The sequence below is a fragment of the Macrobrachium nipponense genome, chromosome 17, assembly GCF_015104395.2.
Source record: "Macrobrachium nipponense isolate FS-2020 chromosome 17, ASM1510439v2, whole genome shotgun sequence".
Classification (NCBI taxonomy): domain Eukaryota; kingdom Metazoa; phylum Arthropoda; class Malacostraca; order Decapoda; family Palaemonidae; genus Macrobrachium; species Macrobrachium nipponense.
The window spans coordinates 83976121-83993939 of NC_087210.1; the positions used below are offsets into that span (position 1 = coordinate 83976121).

The 17819-nt window shown below is 44.1% G+C and overlaps 1 protein-coding gene across 3 annotated transcripts in view; it reads right to left on the bottom strand.

Annotated features, from left to right (window-relative positions):
- The window catches only part of LOC135196393 (actin-related protein 6-like), a 41434-nt gene that overhangs the window by 17299 nt on the left and 6316 nt on the right, over nt 1-17819 (bottom strand). For 2 of the 3 annotated variants that reach the window (XM_064223195.1, XM_064223196.1), the window contains exons 2-5: nt 12084-12233; nt 3316-3433; nt 2782-2974; nt 1493-1685 (exon numbers count right to left, since the gene is read on the bottom strand). In XM_064223195.1, the coding sequence (XP_064079265.1) occupies nt 1493-1685; nt 2782-2974; nt 3316-3433; nt 12084-12157 (578 nt within the window). In that variant the 5' untranslated portion in view covers nt 12158-12233. Of the gene's footprint in view, nt 1-1492; nt 1686-2781; nt 2975-3315; nt 3434-12083; nt 12234-14281; nt 14301-17819 lie in introns of those variants that run through there. The other variant, XM_064223197.1, reaches the window with a different exon arrangement.

Here is a 17819-nt window from a genome sequence, read left to right on the forward strand (position 1 = left end):
TGAAACAATCCAGGGCAAAAAACGAGTAAGAATCCAATATCGAGAGGTACCGACAACAGGTGTAATCAACACCGGCGACAGAGAAAATATGACTGGAAAGGGGGATTGGTTCATACACCCGCCACCCAGCGGCGGGTAGGGTAGATCACCTGACATACCTGTCACGTTTGCCGCGAGTTTTGAATTCTGTGGTGACGTCAGAGACGTAAGCTAAGTATATATCTGACAGGAAAGTTCATGTACAAAAAAGGCTGACACCTTTTATTTAGGTGAGCGAGTCAGAGACTTCTGACATGTCCAATTTAGCAGTTCTCTGGTATTATAGCAATATTTTACTAGAAATAGTGCTAAAGAGGACACATTTCACGGAGCGACACGGCTGAGCCCAGAAATATTTTATTTAAATTTACTGTCATTTTGTAAAATAACAGGCTTGTATATAAAGGAACTAATTTTGTTTTTTTAAAAGTTATATTTGTTTCATCAGACTTGTTACTTTACAGTAGCCTGAATAGCTATTTAGGAGCTAAGGCTTCTTGTTTTCCCCTAGCATAATGTAGCTAAGTATTAGCTACTAAAGTTTTGAGGACTAATAAGGGGCCATGAATTAAGCTAAGACCTTGTTCAATATGCATCACTCCTGGCTGATCAAACTTTGAGGTCGGTCAATTAAAAAAATAAACATCAATGGAAAGAGAAAGAGGAAGGTGTGCAAATGCACAAGGTGTAAGAAAAAAAAATTCTGAAAAATGTTTCCTACCTTCCAGGAGAAGTTGAAAAAGACTATTTACAACCGCTTGTGGGGCCTCTTTGACAAGACAATCGTAAATTTTACCAAGCTATACATATTTTTTCTAATAAATAATTTTATTTTGTGAAATTATAATTACAGCTCACACAATATCAAAACAGATAAGAACTAAAATCAGTAACAAATTCTGAGTATGTTTGTTTTAAAATATTTACGTAAATTTACCAAGATTGAAGTGCAGTAACTTTTTTGGGATTATACATGTTTTTTCTCATATTTCTTTACAGAAGTACAATTATAACTGACATACTATCATAAAAGATAAGAACAGAGACATCATGTGAGATTTGGCATATAATATTGATGCTCACCATGAGTGAATCCGTCCACCACCCAAAACCTCATAAGAGGTTATCTGTCCATTAAGGGTTAATGTTTCCTTACATTTAGTTATATTCTATATTTAATCATTATCATGACCTAAGCAAGGCTAATTGCAATTACCTCAGCCATGCTCTAGGCTTAAGGTTAGGTATCCAGAAAACTCTGTCTCAATGACTCAGATAAGAGGCTTTCTATTGTAACAGGTCTGTGGTGAAATAAAATTATTTTTGTAATGCAACAGGCTTAAGTGTAATATCATTACAAATACTTACTATACTGCTGAAGCTGAGAATCAGTTTAATGGCGTACTTAAACAATTTTCTTAGCTAACAAACACTGTTGATAAATATATCCTACCTGTATGAAATGACCTCCTTCAAATGATTTGTAAGCACTTTTCCACCAACATCTACTCGCAAAATGGCATCCTTCTGCTTCTTGCCTTGTATATAAGGAACAATGTGCGTAAAACTGAATCCTGATTCCACTAGTAAACAGCAAAGTTCTCTTGGTCTATCACGATGATATTTGTGAACAGACAGATCACCAGCTGAAACATATGACCTTCACCTTAGTAAACTAACATACATTTAAAACCTACATCAAAAATGCTTTGACCTCACAATCATCATCTCTGGGTCTTTATGTCATGAATACAAGTACAGTATGTGCAGAATTAAGTCATTACAACACTAAGTGTGCAAAAATGATATTGTTAGTATACAATAAAGTTTTGTACATACTTACCTGGCAGATATATACATAGCAGAGCTCAAAGATCCTCTTCTCCTTTCCAAGCTCGGGCTTCTACTCCTACCGAAGAGTTCGAGAGATCGTGCTGGCGATCTCTCGAACTCTTCGGTAGGAGTAGAAGCCCGAGCGTGGAAAGGAGAAGAGGATCCTTGAGCTCTCCTATGTATATATCTGGCAGGGAAGTTCATGTACAAAACTTAATTGTGAACAGTTTTTAGAAATGGTAAATGTCTCTACCTTATATATTTTTCATGAAAAAACATCTCCCATCATTTTCTTTTGTTCCTGATCATTTTCTATTCCATTCCAGTTTTCATTATACACAGAAAAAAGCAAAGTAATATGATTTTCATAGACCAGGTGGAAAAGGGGAATTTATTGGGAGAGCAATTAAGACATAATTTGCAACATAAACTCTCCTATAAAACAACCTAGACTCAACCACGTTTAGACTGTTATGAAGAGGTTTTATGCACTCTAATTTCTCTTATCATTCATTATCTTGTAATTATTCAAAATGTATTTACCTCTTATAAATAATGATATAAATGACAAGTCTACATTGCTGTAAAAAACAATTAATTCATCCTAATGGTTTCCATTTTATCATCTTTGGTAACCTCAGCACCCAAAAATTTACCATTAATGGAGTCTAATAATCCACAGCTACTTAGGTATTTGTCTTTGGCAACAGTTTTGTTTCCTAACTAGCTTACAAACTTCTTTCATTTTACCTTGCACTTATTACCTGTCCTTCTCAAGTAAATCCTTTGAATAAACCACCTGAGTACAAAAATGTGAAGCAGTGGTCTTGTTAAAGTACTTAATAATAACTTAGTATGGTAAAGTTAGCGCCTCATCTACTTGTAATATTTATATGAGGATATACAAACCATTTATTCTCAGTAATGCATCAACATCATATTCCTCAAAGAAGATTTCGCTAATTCCTTCTTGAATGCTTGTAAAATTAAAATATGGTTCCGTAATGATCATTGTAGTGTTTGAGTGGTTAACATTGAATACGTCCTTCCCAAACAGGTAATCCCAGACAGTTTTTTGTATGTCCCAGTTGACTAAATATCCCTGTAACAAGAAAAATAACCCAAATGTTAAATATCTTCAATGCAATTTTACAAGCTATTTCTCAAAATAGCACCTAAACTATTCCAATGTTGGTAAATAACAAATTCAAATTTACTGTTTACATTTCAAGCATACAAAAAGTAACCAGCTATTACCTGGCTTCTTACTTCTCAACTTGTCAGAGTAGTTTAAAAGCTTGAAATAATTTTAAGTTCAAAACATACAGCCCTATTATGATAACAGTAATGTGCAGTTGCTTTACTTCCTCTAAAACTACACAGTAATTTGATAATACAAGTTATCCACTAAACTCTTAAGACATTATTACAAAAAATACTTGCTTTTTGAAAAGGAAGAATGTAGAACAAACCGGAAGCATCTCGACAATCTTCAACTTGATCACCTATGAAGGGACGTCTTCTTTCACTCTTTGCTTTCATTATTGCATTAGGCATAACTCTGGGCAAAAAAAAAAAAAAAAAAAAAAAAAAAAAAAAAAAACAAAAAAAAAAAAAAAAAAAAAGAAAAAATGTTACTGGCTATCCTAATGAAGTTAATTATTTACCAGTAACACAATTACTGCTGTACAGGTATTTATTGTAATGAATACATATTTATGTAAAAAGTAAAAAATGACAATTTGTCTAAAATTGCATTTTTCCTAACTATACAAACCTGAGTCCTTTTACAATAGGAAGGTACTAGCGGCAGCTGGATAGTCGTAAGCTTTCGAACAAGGGGTTCGGTAGTTAACTGCTTGTCCGACAGGCGCGCGCGCGCGACTGGGAGGTAAAACAAATCACTTTTGCTTTTGGCCCAAGCAAAAACTGCGAGTGAGGGGTGGCATGAGTGGGGCTATGTGTAAAAAGGACCTCAGGTTTGTATAGTTAGAAAAAATGCAATTTTAGACAAATTGTCATTTGTTTCCGACACGGCATACAAACCTTCGGTCCTTTTACAATAGGAAGACTCACTTCTTGGTGGGTGGAATCTGAGTCTTTTTGTGAACAGACTGGTGTTCGCCCAACCTTGGAAGCCTCCCTGGTCGTAAGAGCGAGGGAGGGATCCAAGCCTCTGTCCGATTGATCGGGGTGTGCACCGCAGGATCAATGGTCAGACCTCTGGACCGAGTACTAAGAGAGAGGCAAGCGTATCTCTTCGTACCAGCAAATGTAAGAACTTGTTCCTGTACAGGAGCAAAGTTAAAGTCATGGTTTTGACTCTTGTAGGCATCCACTTCCCCCCCCCTTGTAGAAGGAAGTGGTGGATATTCTGCTCCATCCCTCGTGAAAGGGATAGGATGGGGCTCTGTCATATAGCTCACCGGCATCTCGTCCTTATCCAGCAGGGTGATGACCGTATCCCTCTACCAACAGGTAGAGGGGAAGAAAAAGATAGAAAGAGAAGCCAGTCATTTCTCATCACTATCTATTCATACAGTCACACCAGGACTCGATGCTGTTCAGCCTGCTAGGGTCTGGGTTGGGTTTAGCTAGACGACGTGTTGAGCATCCACCACGGGTCCTAAGGAACAAACCGATCCAAGGACCTATGGGCAATATCCAAGAGGTATAAGGAAGTTGCCGGTGGTCTGGTTGTACCAGACCCCTGCCTTCCATACCTGCGCCACGGAGAAGTTCTTACGAACGCCAACGAGGGGCCAATACTTCTAACTTCGTGAGTTCTCGACGGGACGTACGGATGTCGTCACTACCATCAGCCTCATACGCCCTCCTGAAGACCTCACGCAGCCAGGACGAAAGAGTGTTCTTGATACTTCTTTCTTGTTGACTCCGTTGCTAACGAAGAGGCGTCGACACTCAGGCCCGAGGTGTCGAGTTCTCTTCAGATAGCGCCGTAGCGTCCTCCCAGGACAAAGCAGCATCTCATCCACATCATTATCTGCATGACGCTCCCGTACTCTCTTCGCCGATGCCAGGTCCAGCAAGACGAGGGTCATTCGAGTTTCCCTGGGATTGGCAAGAGCCTTTGGAAGCTGCTACTAAGCAAGGAGATCTCGAACGAGTTCGAGATGTCCAACCCCGTCAGTTTCAGGAGGAGCGACAAGGCGGCTCTGTATCCTTTGACTGTGGGAACTTAGAGGACTTACCTCGGCGAAGAAAACGAGGAATCCGCTACCTGCTGAAGAGTGGCTCTGAGAAGAGATAGGGGGGCCCCGTCTACGACACCAAACCAACCACCGAAGACGGCCGACTTCCCCTGGTACACAGCTGCAGAGGACTGACGGACGTTTCCAGCCATCTCTGTTGCTGCGCTACGAAAAAAGCTTCTCGTTCGCAAGAGAAGGTGGATAACAGCCAGCCGTGAAGACGTAGGGACTGGACTGCTCGGTGGTACCCGCTCGACGTGTGGGCTAGCCGAGAAGGTTGTGCCAATGGGGAATCTCTCTCGGTTCTCTTGCTTAGACGGAAGAGCCAGCAGGTCCGGATACCAAATGGCCTGTGGCCATTTGGAAGCCATCAGGATCATCCTGAGATTCGGGATGACCAGTGCTCGACTGATCACCTTGCGAATCAGGCTGAACGGGGGAAAGGCATAGGCGAAGAGGTTGTCCCACGGGTGTTGAAGAGCGTCCTCTGCAGCTGCCCATGGATCCGGCACGGCCGAGAAGAACACCTGGAGCTTCCTGATGTCCGGATGGCGAACAGATCCTCGACTGGTCGCCCCCACAGGTCGAAGAGCCTTTCCGCCACGTCCTGGTGTAGAGACCATTCGGTCCTTATCACCTGATCCCGACGGCTGAGCGTGTCTGCTACTACATTCCTTCCCTGGAATGTAGCGTGCCGACAGCTCTATTGAGTGTGCCTCGGCCCACTCGTGCACCTGCCGAGTCAACTGATACAACGGGAGAGACACTAGGCCCCCCCCTGTTTGTTGACGTAAGCCACCACCGTGGTGTTGTCGTACATCAACACCACTGAGTGTCCCATCAAGCGGTCCTGGAACTCTTGGAGAGCAAGGAACGCTGCCTTTAGTTCCAGTACATTGATGTGAAGGTGCTTGTCGTTCTCGTACCACACTCCTGAAGTCCGCAACTCTTCCAGGTGTGCGCCCCATCCCTCGGTCGATGCGTCTGAGAGCAGCTGCATGTCCGGGGGGAGAGTGCGCGGAGGCACTCCTCTTAAGGGGTTCCTGTCGTCCAGTCACCTGGCTAGGTCCTGCCTCACCTCCTGTGTCAGTGACCATGGAAGGCTTGGGGGATCCGTCGCCTGTGACCAACTCTCCTTTGGTCTCCCTGAAGAGACCGCAGGTGAAGACGCCCGTTAGGGACTGGCTTCCCGAGTGACGACAGGTGTCCGATCACGACTTGCCATTGCTGAGCTACCTGTTCCTGCCGAGACAGGAACTGGTTGGCTGCCTCCCTGAATCTGCTACCGTGTCGATCAGCATACCCAGGTACTTCATCCTCTGCTTGTGCTCGAGATCGACTTTTTCGAAGTTCAAGAACGATCCCCAGATCGCGACAGAACTCGAGCAGTCGACCTCCCTGTCCGGTAGCAACTGCGAGCGGTAGCTCGCCAGGACTAACAATCGTCGAGATACCCCATCAGACATATCCCGTGCGAATGGCCCCAAGCAGACACCAGAGTGAACACTTGCGTGAACACCTGTGGGGCGGTTGAGAGACCGAAGCAACGTGGCCTGAGCTGGTACAACCGTCCCGGTCGAGGATGAAGCGGAGGTACTTTCCGAAGGACTGATTGAATGGGTATTTGTAGATACGCATCCTTCAAGTCCACTGAAAGCATGAAATCGTTCTCCCTGATAGAGTCGAGCACTGAGCGTGCCGTCTCCATCGTGAACCGGGTTCTGGCGAACCAAACCGGTTCGGGGGAGAGAGATCTATCACTGGGCGCCAGCCTGTCGTAGACTTTTCCACCAGGAAGAGTCGGCTGTAAAGCCCGGTGACTGATCCGTACCGATTTCTACAGTTCTCTTGCTCAGCATGGTCTTGATCTCCTGTCTCAATGCTACGTCCTTCGATGCCCCTGGAACGTACGCCTGCTGATGGGACCGGGTCCCAATGGCTGGCCAGGCACCCCCCCACTTCCGGCAGCAGGTGAGGGGAATGCCGTCCTTCCACTGTGAACGTCGTCTGGCCGGGACTGATCGAGACCTGCAGGAGAGAGCCGATACCGCTCCGACTCATTCCAGTCCTCGTCGAGGTCGAAACCTCAGGAGGACCGAAGGGATATATAAATACGATGTCCGAAGACACGTAGAAACGCCTCTGTCGCAGTAGAGGAGGTGAAGGAGCTTGTTCGACCGTCTAGAACCGAGAGAGCCTTCTTGTCCGGAGACGAGAGACTACTGGCTCAACCCAGTCGGCAAGCTCCGATCGCGGCAGACCCACCGTCGATTTGGATTCCCTCTCGGGCCCCAAAACGACTCGAGCCGAGACGTGGCTCTGCTGGTGGGAGCGGCGATCCTTCCCCGAGGTCATTGTGCTGACGAATCACGCCGTAACCTCGGCAAAGTTCCTCTGGATCTCGGAAGTCACAGCATCTTGCAGAGTGGGACCGTTAAGCCCTTCGAACAAGAGCATATTCCGAGAACCTTCCTCCTAAGAAGGGGAACAGCGACAGCCCTCTCGGTCTTCCCCATCCACTTGCGCATACGTCCTGGCCGGTCCAAGAACCGTGCCTAGGCACGTAGGGTTGGGCGTCGTGGTGGGATCATGAGGGGCGCACCCCTCACGATCACTCCTCAATACCTCGCTCCTCCCGGTGTAACCCGAGGAGGTTGAAGGTACGGGAGAGGCAGACCTGACGCTCCCTCGTCGCTCGCTGGCAGAACCAGCAGGCTTGGAGGGCTGCAGGCGATCGTCAACCCGCGGTGACGATTCGAGCTGCAGGCCTGGTCGAAACCGTTCTCGCTGTGGAGAACGGCTGGTGGACTGAGCACAGCGGCCCCGATCTCGAGTGTCAGAAGAGCTGGTGCTGGTTGCCGTTCCACGATCGCTCTCTGTGAGAGCGACGGTCAGGCGACCTGCAGGCTCCACTGTCGCAAGTGAGACCGGGGGGTGCTTGTCCCTCACGGCCAACGTGTCACGTCGCTGGTTCCAAGGCCGTGGCTGGCACCGGCGGAACGGGAGGACCTTCTTCCCAGCCTCAGGCCCGTGGTCGGTCGTGGACCCCAGTCACGTCCCCGGGTAGTAGCCAAGCTGGTCACCCGCGAGGAGAGTGAGAGCTGGTTCTGGTGAGGAGGTCGCATGAGGGGGGGCGGGCTGTCAACCAGTCTTCCGCCCCGTCGCCGTGAACCTGACGCTGAGCGACTCAGAGGTCTGGTTCCTGGCTGCACGGTCGCTGGTAGGCGACCGTACACTCGGTACCTCCCGCGAACGAGAGGCGAGACGGACCTGATGCAGTGGCAGAACACTGACACCAGGCGAGGAAGTACCGGTGTTAGCCGGTACCCCTCTGGTCCCCGTAGTCTTCTTCCTTGCGGAAAGAAGAGACGGGCCCCGCTCCCGAAGGAGCAGGTGGACCAGCGGAAGGAACCCTCCCGTCCCACCGAGGTGAGACGGGTCCCGAGAAGCTCCCCCCGAGGAAGCTTCTTAGGAGGGAGGAGGGCGACCCTTCTTCTTCCTCGGCTGTAAAGCCTTAGAAGTCGAAGGGGAAGATGGCGGCGGCCGACGACGATGAAGAAGATGAAGACGACGACCACGACACCTTTCCTCCTCTTCTTCGTCAGCTTCCTCAGGACAGACGTAAGATCTGCTATCCAGGGCGGAGCTGGGGCTGCTGTAGCCGAAGCCACAGGGCCCGGACGCACCTGTACAGACAGGCCAAAGTCTGGGTAGTACCACCACGAACAGGGACGACATCAGCAGGTATGGGCATCTCAGGAACAGCAGGCACGGCCAGCACATCATCGGTAGGGACAGCCAGCGCAAGCAACGGCAGGAACAGCCAGCGCAGCAACGGCAGGGACAGCCAGCGCAGCAACTGCAATGGACAGTCAGCCCACAATAACGGCAGGTACGGCAGGCAGCACCGGAAACACAGGAAGTGGGGAGCAGCAGCCAGCAACATCCTGGTACCGGCCGGTCGGCAGGTCCAGGGGCGAGTTACTAGGGCAGCGGCGGAAGTGTGGTCGCTGCAGCGCGGCAACCACGAGCGGCGGCGGCACGCCTCCCTCTCGGTACGGCGAACGGCACTTCACAGCGGCTGTAGGCAAGACTGTTCCCACACGTGAGGCGAGTACACCAGGTGAGGAGGGACGTCGTCACCTGGTTGCGTGGTCACCACTCCATGGGTGACCGCAGTAGGCCCAGACATAGAACCGCAGCCCCTGGACACCAGCACGCTCTGCAATTGGAAGGACGCCCATACCTCACCAAGGTCCACCCTCGTGGCAGTAGCACCTGCGGAAATAATTAGTAGTAGCGATTAATGGGGGGGAAATCCCCTCGTGCGGGGGTTTGATCCCTCCCGAACGAGTGGAAGACCCCTAATACAATTGTACATCGGGCACCGAGCGCCCTCCCCGCGCTCGACGGATCGGGCGAGGAGAAGAACGCCCGATAACCTCCCCCCCCCCAAGGGAAGAGCCATCTGTGGGAAACTGAGCGGGGGGGGTCTCGTTCCCCACCCCCGCACAGTACCCATGTACCCAACAACAAAATAAGAGCCCTAGAGCAATCGTGCCATCGGCACGAATAAAAGGCATAAGGATCAATTCCCTGACTGAGCGGAACTTGAAAACCAAATAATATTGATGCAATCAATAATAAGGAACAAAATGAAAATGCATCTTGCAAAAACGATTCACTTCACAATGAATAAGGGCTCGGATCGAGCGCATTGCGCCCTCGGTACCGAGCGCAAGGGTGAAAGGTTTCATTCCTTACCTTTATGGATCAAGGTTTCTGGAAACCTTGATCCATAATGAATTGATGCAATCAACAATATATGAAAATGAAAAAGACAACTACTGCGTTCTTGCGATTTCACTTCCAATACAAATAAAAAGGGGAAGGATCAATTCCCGTGAATAGCGGAACATTGATCCCAGTCAACAATGCAATCTCAATAAAAAAATGAAATGAAAAAGAACTGCACTTGCGATTTCACTTCATTCAAAATAAAAAAGGGGGAAGGATCAATCTCCGGGCAAGCTCCCCGAACTGATCCAAAATGATATTGCTACAATAAAAAATAAAAAATATATATGAAAATGAAAAAGAAATACTGTACTTGCGATTTTCCACTTTCATACTGAATAAGTTTCCGTGCCGAGCGCATTCGTTCGCAACGGGCATACAGGTCAAAAAAAATATAAATGAAAAGAGCACTTACTTCGATTTTCATCTACACATTTCCAACCCAATATACGCTCGGAGCGAGCGCTCCCGCCCTCGCACCGAGCATAACACAATACGAGGATCATTTCTGGGAAAATGAATTCCCGCAATTACGCCCTTCAGTCCCGGCACTCGGGTAATCGGAGGGCGTTGTGAACCAAGATCCTTTAATTCACAATTGAATTCAATGAAATGATTGTACTTACAATTCAGTTTCACTAGATACATAGAAAAAGAAAAACACAATCATGCGAAAGCAAACGACGATGAAGCGGGCAGAGAGCGATGATACACGTCCACACGCCAGCAGGCCGAAAGCAAAAGTGGTTTGTTTACCTCCCAGTCGCGCGCGGCGCGCTGTCGGACAAGCAGTAACTACCGAACCCCTTGTTCGAAAGCTTACGACCTATCCAGCTGCCGCTAGTACCTTCCTATTGTAAAAGGACCGAAGGTTTGTATGCCGTGTCGGAACAAATATCATATACATAGTTGACAAATGTTTCAATAAAAAATATCAATCTACTAAATAATCAGCTAGAAATTATTAGGAAAAAGCCATAAATACATATAAACACCAAACAAAGGAAGACATGGAAATCTTAAAATTTATGAGTAATTGGTAGGGTTAACTTGTGGTATGTGGTTGAGTGGGGAGTTTCCCTTCATAAGCCAGCACTTTTTCCTTTGGCATCAGGGACTATTCAGGCCAATTGAGGAGGGATTGCAAAATTTGTAACCTCCTACACAATCTAGCACTTTAAAATCTCGGACCATGTACTAGTACCCAACTGAATGGAAAGCAAAGGTCAAAAGGCAGCTAAAATCTAGGTTAGTTATAAAATAATGGGTTCAAAAGATTAATGTATGATTTGGGACTTCAATATTCTACTGAGCACAGACACTTAAAAAGAAAATGAAGACCATTTTGAAATACAATAGACAGATGTTGAGACCTGTGGCTGAAGTGAGTTGGAAATAACAACGAACAAGGAAGCTTCTTAAAGACATGGTATCCAGAGGCTGGAACATATGTAATATATACATTTTTAAATACAGATAAATTCCATATCTGTAAATAAACCCATGACCTAAGGGGTCATTGGCAAATTAGGAGTGTAACATCATAACCATAAACAAGACGTGAAACTAGATCATGCTATGCAATGCTTGCAGTAGCCTGGTTTGCATTTGAACATATCATCATTTATGTGTTTAGTAAACTGGTCACAACACCTTCCATGGGAAGCGGTTGACCTATTCACCCATAGCGGAAATGCGTGACTTCCAAGCCGTAGGGCTACGTGTTCATTTTATTCTTGTTATGATGTAAATCGCTGAGATAGCTAGTGTTCCGCTATCGACGCGATGCTCCTATATTTCAGTTCAACTTAGATTTCTCAACGGAGCGGTCATCCGACCAAACCATCTCTATACTCCAGTGATGGAGCTAAGAAATAAAGTTGTTAAGACACTCAGTCCGTTTGAGTCATCTCCCTTATTCTAAAGAAGAACCAAATCTACTAGATATCACTCAGACAAGAAGGGAAGTAGAACCACAATGCTTACGAACAACAGTCGTAAGAAAAGACATACAAACTGTCGCTGTCCTATACCATTATATTAAGTGGACAAGCAGACAATTATACATAGACAATTGGATGGTTAGGGGATTGTGATATGAAGAGGGATCAGAAAAGATGCAGATATGGAATTCTGAAGCTGCAGAAGGGCCAGTTAAACTAAAAATTGAGGCTTATACTCAACCACTATTAAGGTACTCACCTGGGCTCATTTTGATTAGAAAATCCTCCTTTAATTGAGTATGCTCCATTATCCAAAATGAATACATTGGCCATTTAGATGTTCGCTGAATGAAGTACTACTTTCTCAAAGTTCCTTACTGCTCCACAAAATGCAGCATATCAAGTCAATCTGAAAATGAAAAAATTATAAGAAGCATGCCAATAAAAGCAAATCCTAAATTCAGGTACAGCTTGTAGGGGTAGAATGTTCAATATACAATGGTCACCCCGTATTCGTGGGGGATGCGTACCAGAGCCCCCCCATGAATAGTTAGAACCCGCGAATGTTTGGAACCCCTATAAAAATGCTAAAAACAGCCTATTTTGTTAGTTAAAACTCAAGAAAAACCGACTAAAAATTTTCATACTTGGTTTTTTTAATAGTTTTATCACAAAAAGTGCATTCTAAGATGAAATTGATAAAAAAACCCAGGAATTTGTTGATATTTCTCATAGAAAAATACCGCAAATGTGCGAATTTTCCGCAAATAATGCAGGGAAATGTTCCCGAGAGAAATTCGCGAATGTGTGAGTCCGCGAATCTGGAGAACGCGAATATGGGGGGTCCACTGTAATGAGATTTATCAAACACTAGCTGACCAACCCGGCAATGCCAAGGTAATCTCTGAATGACAACCAATAAACTCTCTCTCCCATTCCTGTTAAAATATTTGCTTCAATTACATTGCCGAGCATTTTTGACATTTTACATTTTCAGGGCTGTATTTTGACTTAAAGAGCACTGAGAGTGTCGCTATTCATCTCAGTGACCTCAAAAACTATGGATTAGACACTAATATCCATATTAGTTGCTTTCACACACCCCTTCCTTTTTGGGGCTGAACTTGGACTTAAAGGGCTACGCGAGCATCATTATTCATCTCAGCAACCTCAAAAACTATGGATTAGACACTGATATCTGTTATTTTTACATATCACCCTCCTTCCCACCCCCTCCTATAGGGGCTGAAATTTGGACTTAAGACCATCAGGAGTGTTATATTCATCTCAGTGACCTCTAAAACTATGGATTAAACACTAATATCTGTCGTTTTTGGTTAGTTTTACATGTTACCCCCTTCCCACCCACTTCTCACCGCCCCTCCCTATGGGGCTGAACTTGGACTTTAAGTGCATTGGAGTACGTACTACATATCACTATTCTTCTCCAAGACCTTGAAAACTATGGATTAGGCACTAATGTGTAGTTATCGGTTATTTATATGTCAACCACTTCCCATCCCCCCTTTCTATCATTGCTGAACTGGGACTTAAAGGCCCTCAAGAGTGTCACTATTATTTTTAGCGACCTCAAAAACTATAGATCAGACACTAATATCTGTAGTTTTCTGTAATTTTTATGTCACCACCTTCCCATCCCCTCAACTTGGACTTAAAAGGCATCGGGAGTGTTGATATTCTTCTCGGTGACCACGAAAACTATAGATTAGACTCTAATATCGGTTATTTTCACATTTCACCCCCTACCCACACCCGCCCTTGCCTAACCAATGGTTTGATTTTAATTCTGTTTTCACCATGACCTTTCTCAGTTTGATATTGACTTATATTTAAAATCTCATCAAAATCAGTCAAGAAATGTGGATTTGCTTAGCATTTCATACAAACAAGCCAACACACAAACAAACAAATATTTTCTCATTCAAATATATATATATGTAGATGTATCAAAGTATGTATGGTAATCATTTGCATTTAACTGGATTAGATTCAGATAAGAGTCACCTTTGGTAACCCAAAGAACACACTTTATTGTTGGTTGCATTTTTAGCATGCAGACTATTCATATGTACCATTCCATAGGATGGTGTTTTGGGACCTACTTCAAGCTATTGTAGGTCATTTCCTAATGGAATTCAAAAAATCACTGTACACTCTATTAGGGTAAACAACCGAGTGGACTGGCCAACTCACTGACTACCGCGGTTTTGGCCACCCTCCGAAAAAGTACTTTAACATGTCCTGACACCGGAGATGGTCATCAGTCATGAGTTGTTGGTGGTGATAACAGGAGCTCAAGACCTCTACTCTTCTTTTGAAGTATTTTCTCCTAAGTTAGAAATTAAGAACATATTTTAAGATTTAAACAGAGGGTGATGAAAAGTGTGGCCAACGCAGTGCACACTACCCCAAAACGCTTTCGAAATTTTTACTTACGAATCAAATAGTTTAGAAGATTGACGCCATCTCGATGTTTATGGAGTCGCTTGTGTCAACAAGCTTCCCATTTCCTGTGCTAAATCCGCACACCACTTGCAGCCATAGACGCTGGGGCACTTTCATCACAACTATCGTAAACCCTTAATACTACTTATCTAAGGGGACTACGGCATTCTTTGCGGCGTTTTGCGCTCTTCAATTGTTTATCAGTGTTGTCAATTGGTAAGTGTTTACCCTCCAAACTGGGTATAAGACTTACACAAAACCAGGGAAATAAGTGAAATTAGTGTATCTATTTGCAGTATATAAACATATTACAGCAATTTTATCATTACTGCATTACTATGACAACTAGAATTCATGGAAACAGTTTGTGAAGCATCAGCGTATGTGTGAAGCTCCACTAGATTGGCAACGATGAGTTTTTATTTTGGATTGCAGCTTCCCCTGTTTTGTGTGAGGAGTTTGTTGATTTTTTTTTATATATCTATTTTTTTCTATATATATATATATCAATCTATTAATGCTATATTTATAGACTCTGGTGGTCCTTATGACCTATCGGCCTTGGTGTTTGTTATTATAAGGTGTTTAGACTGTAATTCATAGGTAGGAATTTAAGTGTTTTCTCACTTTTATCCTTCACCTTCTTTCCTTCACTTATAGTTATAGGTATATTTGGATTTTGGTCTGGCCAGCCATTGTATGGATATATTCCGGTTTAGTTGTATTGTGTCACACTACGGCGGTAATCCGGCAGTAAAACATCTTCATATATTCAAAAAGTAAATAATAAAGATATATATGCGCATTACAATTATAACAATTACATGAATAGCTGATAACAATCTGCATGAATAACTGGTAAACTGTTCTGCAAGAAAGTTGAGTAGAGCAATTCATCTACAATAGGTACGAAAGTCAAGATGTCATGACGTCATAATACAGGACTTAAAAGAAAGTTCTAATTCCAAAAAATAATTACTTAAATTTGAGTCAGAATCGAGTTACTTTTTTAATAACGAACATTTTCAAATTAATCATCATAAACATGTAAAATATTGATAATTTACTATTTATTTAAATAATTATCTAGTGTACGCTTCGTCGCCGTCTTCTACCAAAACAGTTGTTTACTTAACAACGTCGTGCCCAGTGACCGTGTTCCGATTGTTGTGATGAAAGTGCCCCAGCATCTATGGGTACAAGTGGTGTGCAGATTTATCACAGGAAATGGGAAGTTTGTTGACACAAGCAACTCCACAAACATCGAGATGGCATCAATCTTCTAAGATATTTAAGCGTAAGTAAAAATTTCGAAAGCGTTTTGGTGAGATTTGCACTGCGTTGGCCACCCTTTTCACTAGCCTCTGTTTAATGCTTTAAATTTGGCCTTAATTTCTAACTTTGGAGAAAATACTTCGAAAGGAGAGTAGAGGTTTTTAGCTCCGTCTCTCACCAACAACAAGTCGCGACTGATGCCCATCTCCGGTGTCAGGACGTGTTATAAGTACTTTTTTGGAGGGTGTCCAGCCGTGACCGTCGGTGAGTTGAGGCAGTCCATGCGGTTGTTTACCCTAGCATGGGAGGCATGGGAGGAGGTGATGACTGTCGCACTTTGGACGTAATCAAAATATGGTGTAGGTAATAGCAGAATGGCGTGTGTGCAACTACGCTATTTTGCAGTATTATCAAAATACTAACGCAAATCATTACGTGCAAAAGGGAATACTGTGTAAAATCAACTGGTCATCTGGGGCCATTCTTTGGTTAGGTTAGCTATCCCTTCAGCAATTACACTACTATCAAATCCCCTAATGGAAATGAACCATAAAAACTGTAGTCATAGCCAACCACAGGCCTCAAAAATAATCAAAGAGTTGCTTTCAGAAGTCTAAAAGTAAAATGATATTGTTAAGATACAATAAAGTTTGTTCATACTTACCTGGCAGATATATATATAGCTGTATTCTCTGAAGTCTGACAGAATTTCTAAAACTTTCGACACACGTAGTGGGAGTTAGGGTGGTTAGTACCCTTCCCGCCGCTGGGAGGCGGGTATCAGGAACCATTCCCATTTTCTATCAGATTTCTATCTCCACTGTCTCCTGAGGGGAGGTGGGTGGGTACTAAAATTATATATATTAGGGCTTTGTGCCTTGTATGATAAGGCGCCCTATGAGGTAATGTTAGACTAGCGATAATCTATACGCTAAGTCGGTTGGTATTGCACTTCCATCTCAATGGAGTGTCTGGGGTTTTGTAGATCACTTACGAAGTCGGTATTATCTTTACGACGATGTGTTAAACTCATGGTTCGGTGAGGTTCTTGTAGAAAACACTCAGTATAAAAAATAGATATAATTTCTTCTGAAGTTTTACATGCTGAAGATCAGATATGATTGTACAAGTCTTCTAATAACGATAGCTTGATCGCTTCTGCCAATGATGATGGCTAATCCTATTCCTCTACATGATAAAGCTTAGGTAAAGAGGTACAGGTCTTCTAAAGACGATCGCTAACTCTGTTCTGCTCGTCTACCATCTCTGTTACAAGTTATGAAGGAACAGACAGTAGTTCGAACATATGAACATACATACAATGACATAGTTTCATACGAACACACAATCAAATGAGACACGCTACAGATCACGTAGGCGGTAGTTGTCTCAAGCAGGGAGCTTGGACTAATGTTTATAAACAATTGAATGACTACAGGTGACGGCATGTTCATCTTAGCCTACATACTTATTGTATACGTCATCTTTAGCGTCTCTAGTCTGATCACATTCCTGCAAGCAATCGTGGTTGACCTCTTTAGTTTTAGGCTTTTATATATAGGATGGTAACTATTCCATATTTTTATTATGTAAACACTTACATATATATCTGCCAGGTAAGTATGAACAACCTTTATTGTATCTTAACAATATCATTTTGTCATGAAACTTACCTGTCAGATATATATAGCTGAATCCCACCTTTGGCGGTGGGAGAGACAGAAAAAAGGATTTTTAGAAAACATATAAATGTATATGATTGACATCTTGGTTCCTTACCTGTTAGCATAGCTGACTTCGTGATTACTGTAACCCAAGCCTGCTTCTGCTTCACTAGAGTTACCAACAACAAGGTAGTGACCTATGTAGTTGGTGCGCTCTAGATGATCTGTCAACGGGGACGGGACCACAATGTGACTAGACCATGACCATACTTCTGAGGGCAACGAGGCAAAAACCACCACCTAAGTTAGCCTAACAACAAACTCCCATATACCAAAGGCTAAAAGGAAGGGACGACTGTACTCGGCAGCCGACCCTACAACCATAAACATACAAATATTAAAAACTAACCTACCCTTTTCTTTGGGCAAAGGATGAGTGCTACCTCCTGCCCCCAAAATAGTGTCTGCGGCGACGTATGGTCCGAGAGAGTACAGCTTTCATAGGTCGTTCTCACCTCCCGTAGGTAGTGCAAGGCGAACACTGAGTTACTCCTCCAAAAAAAGGTAGCACTTAAAATGTCTTAAGAGCC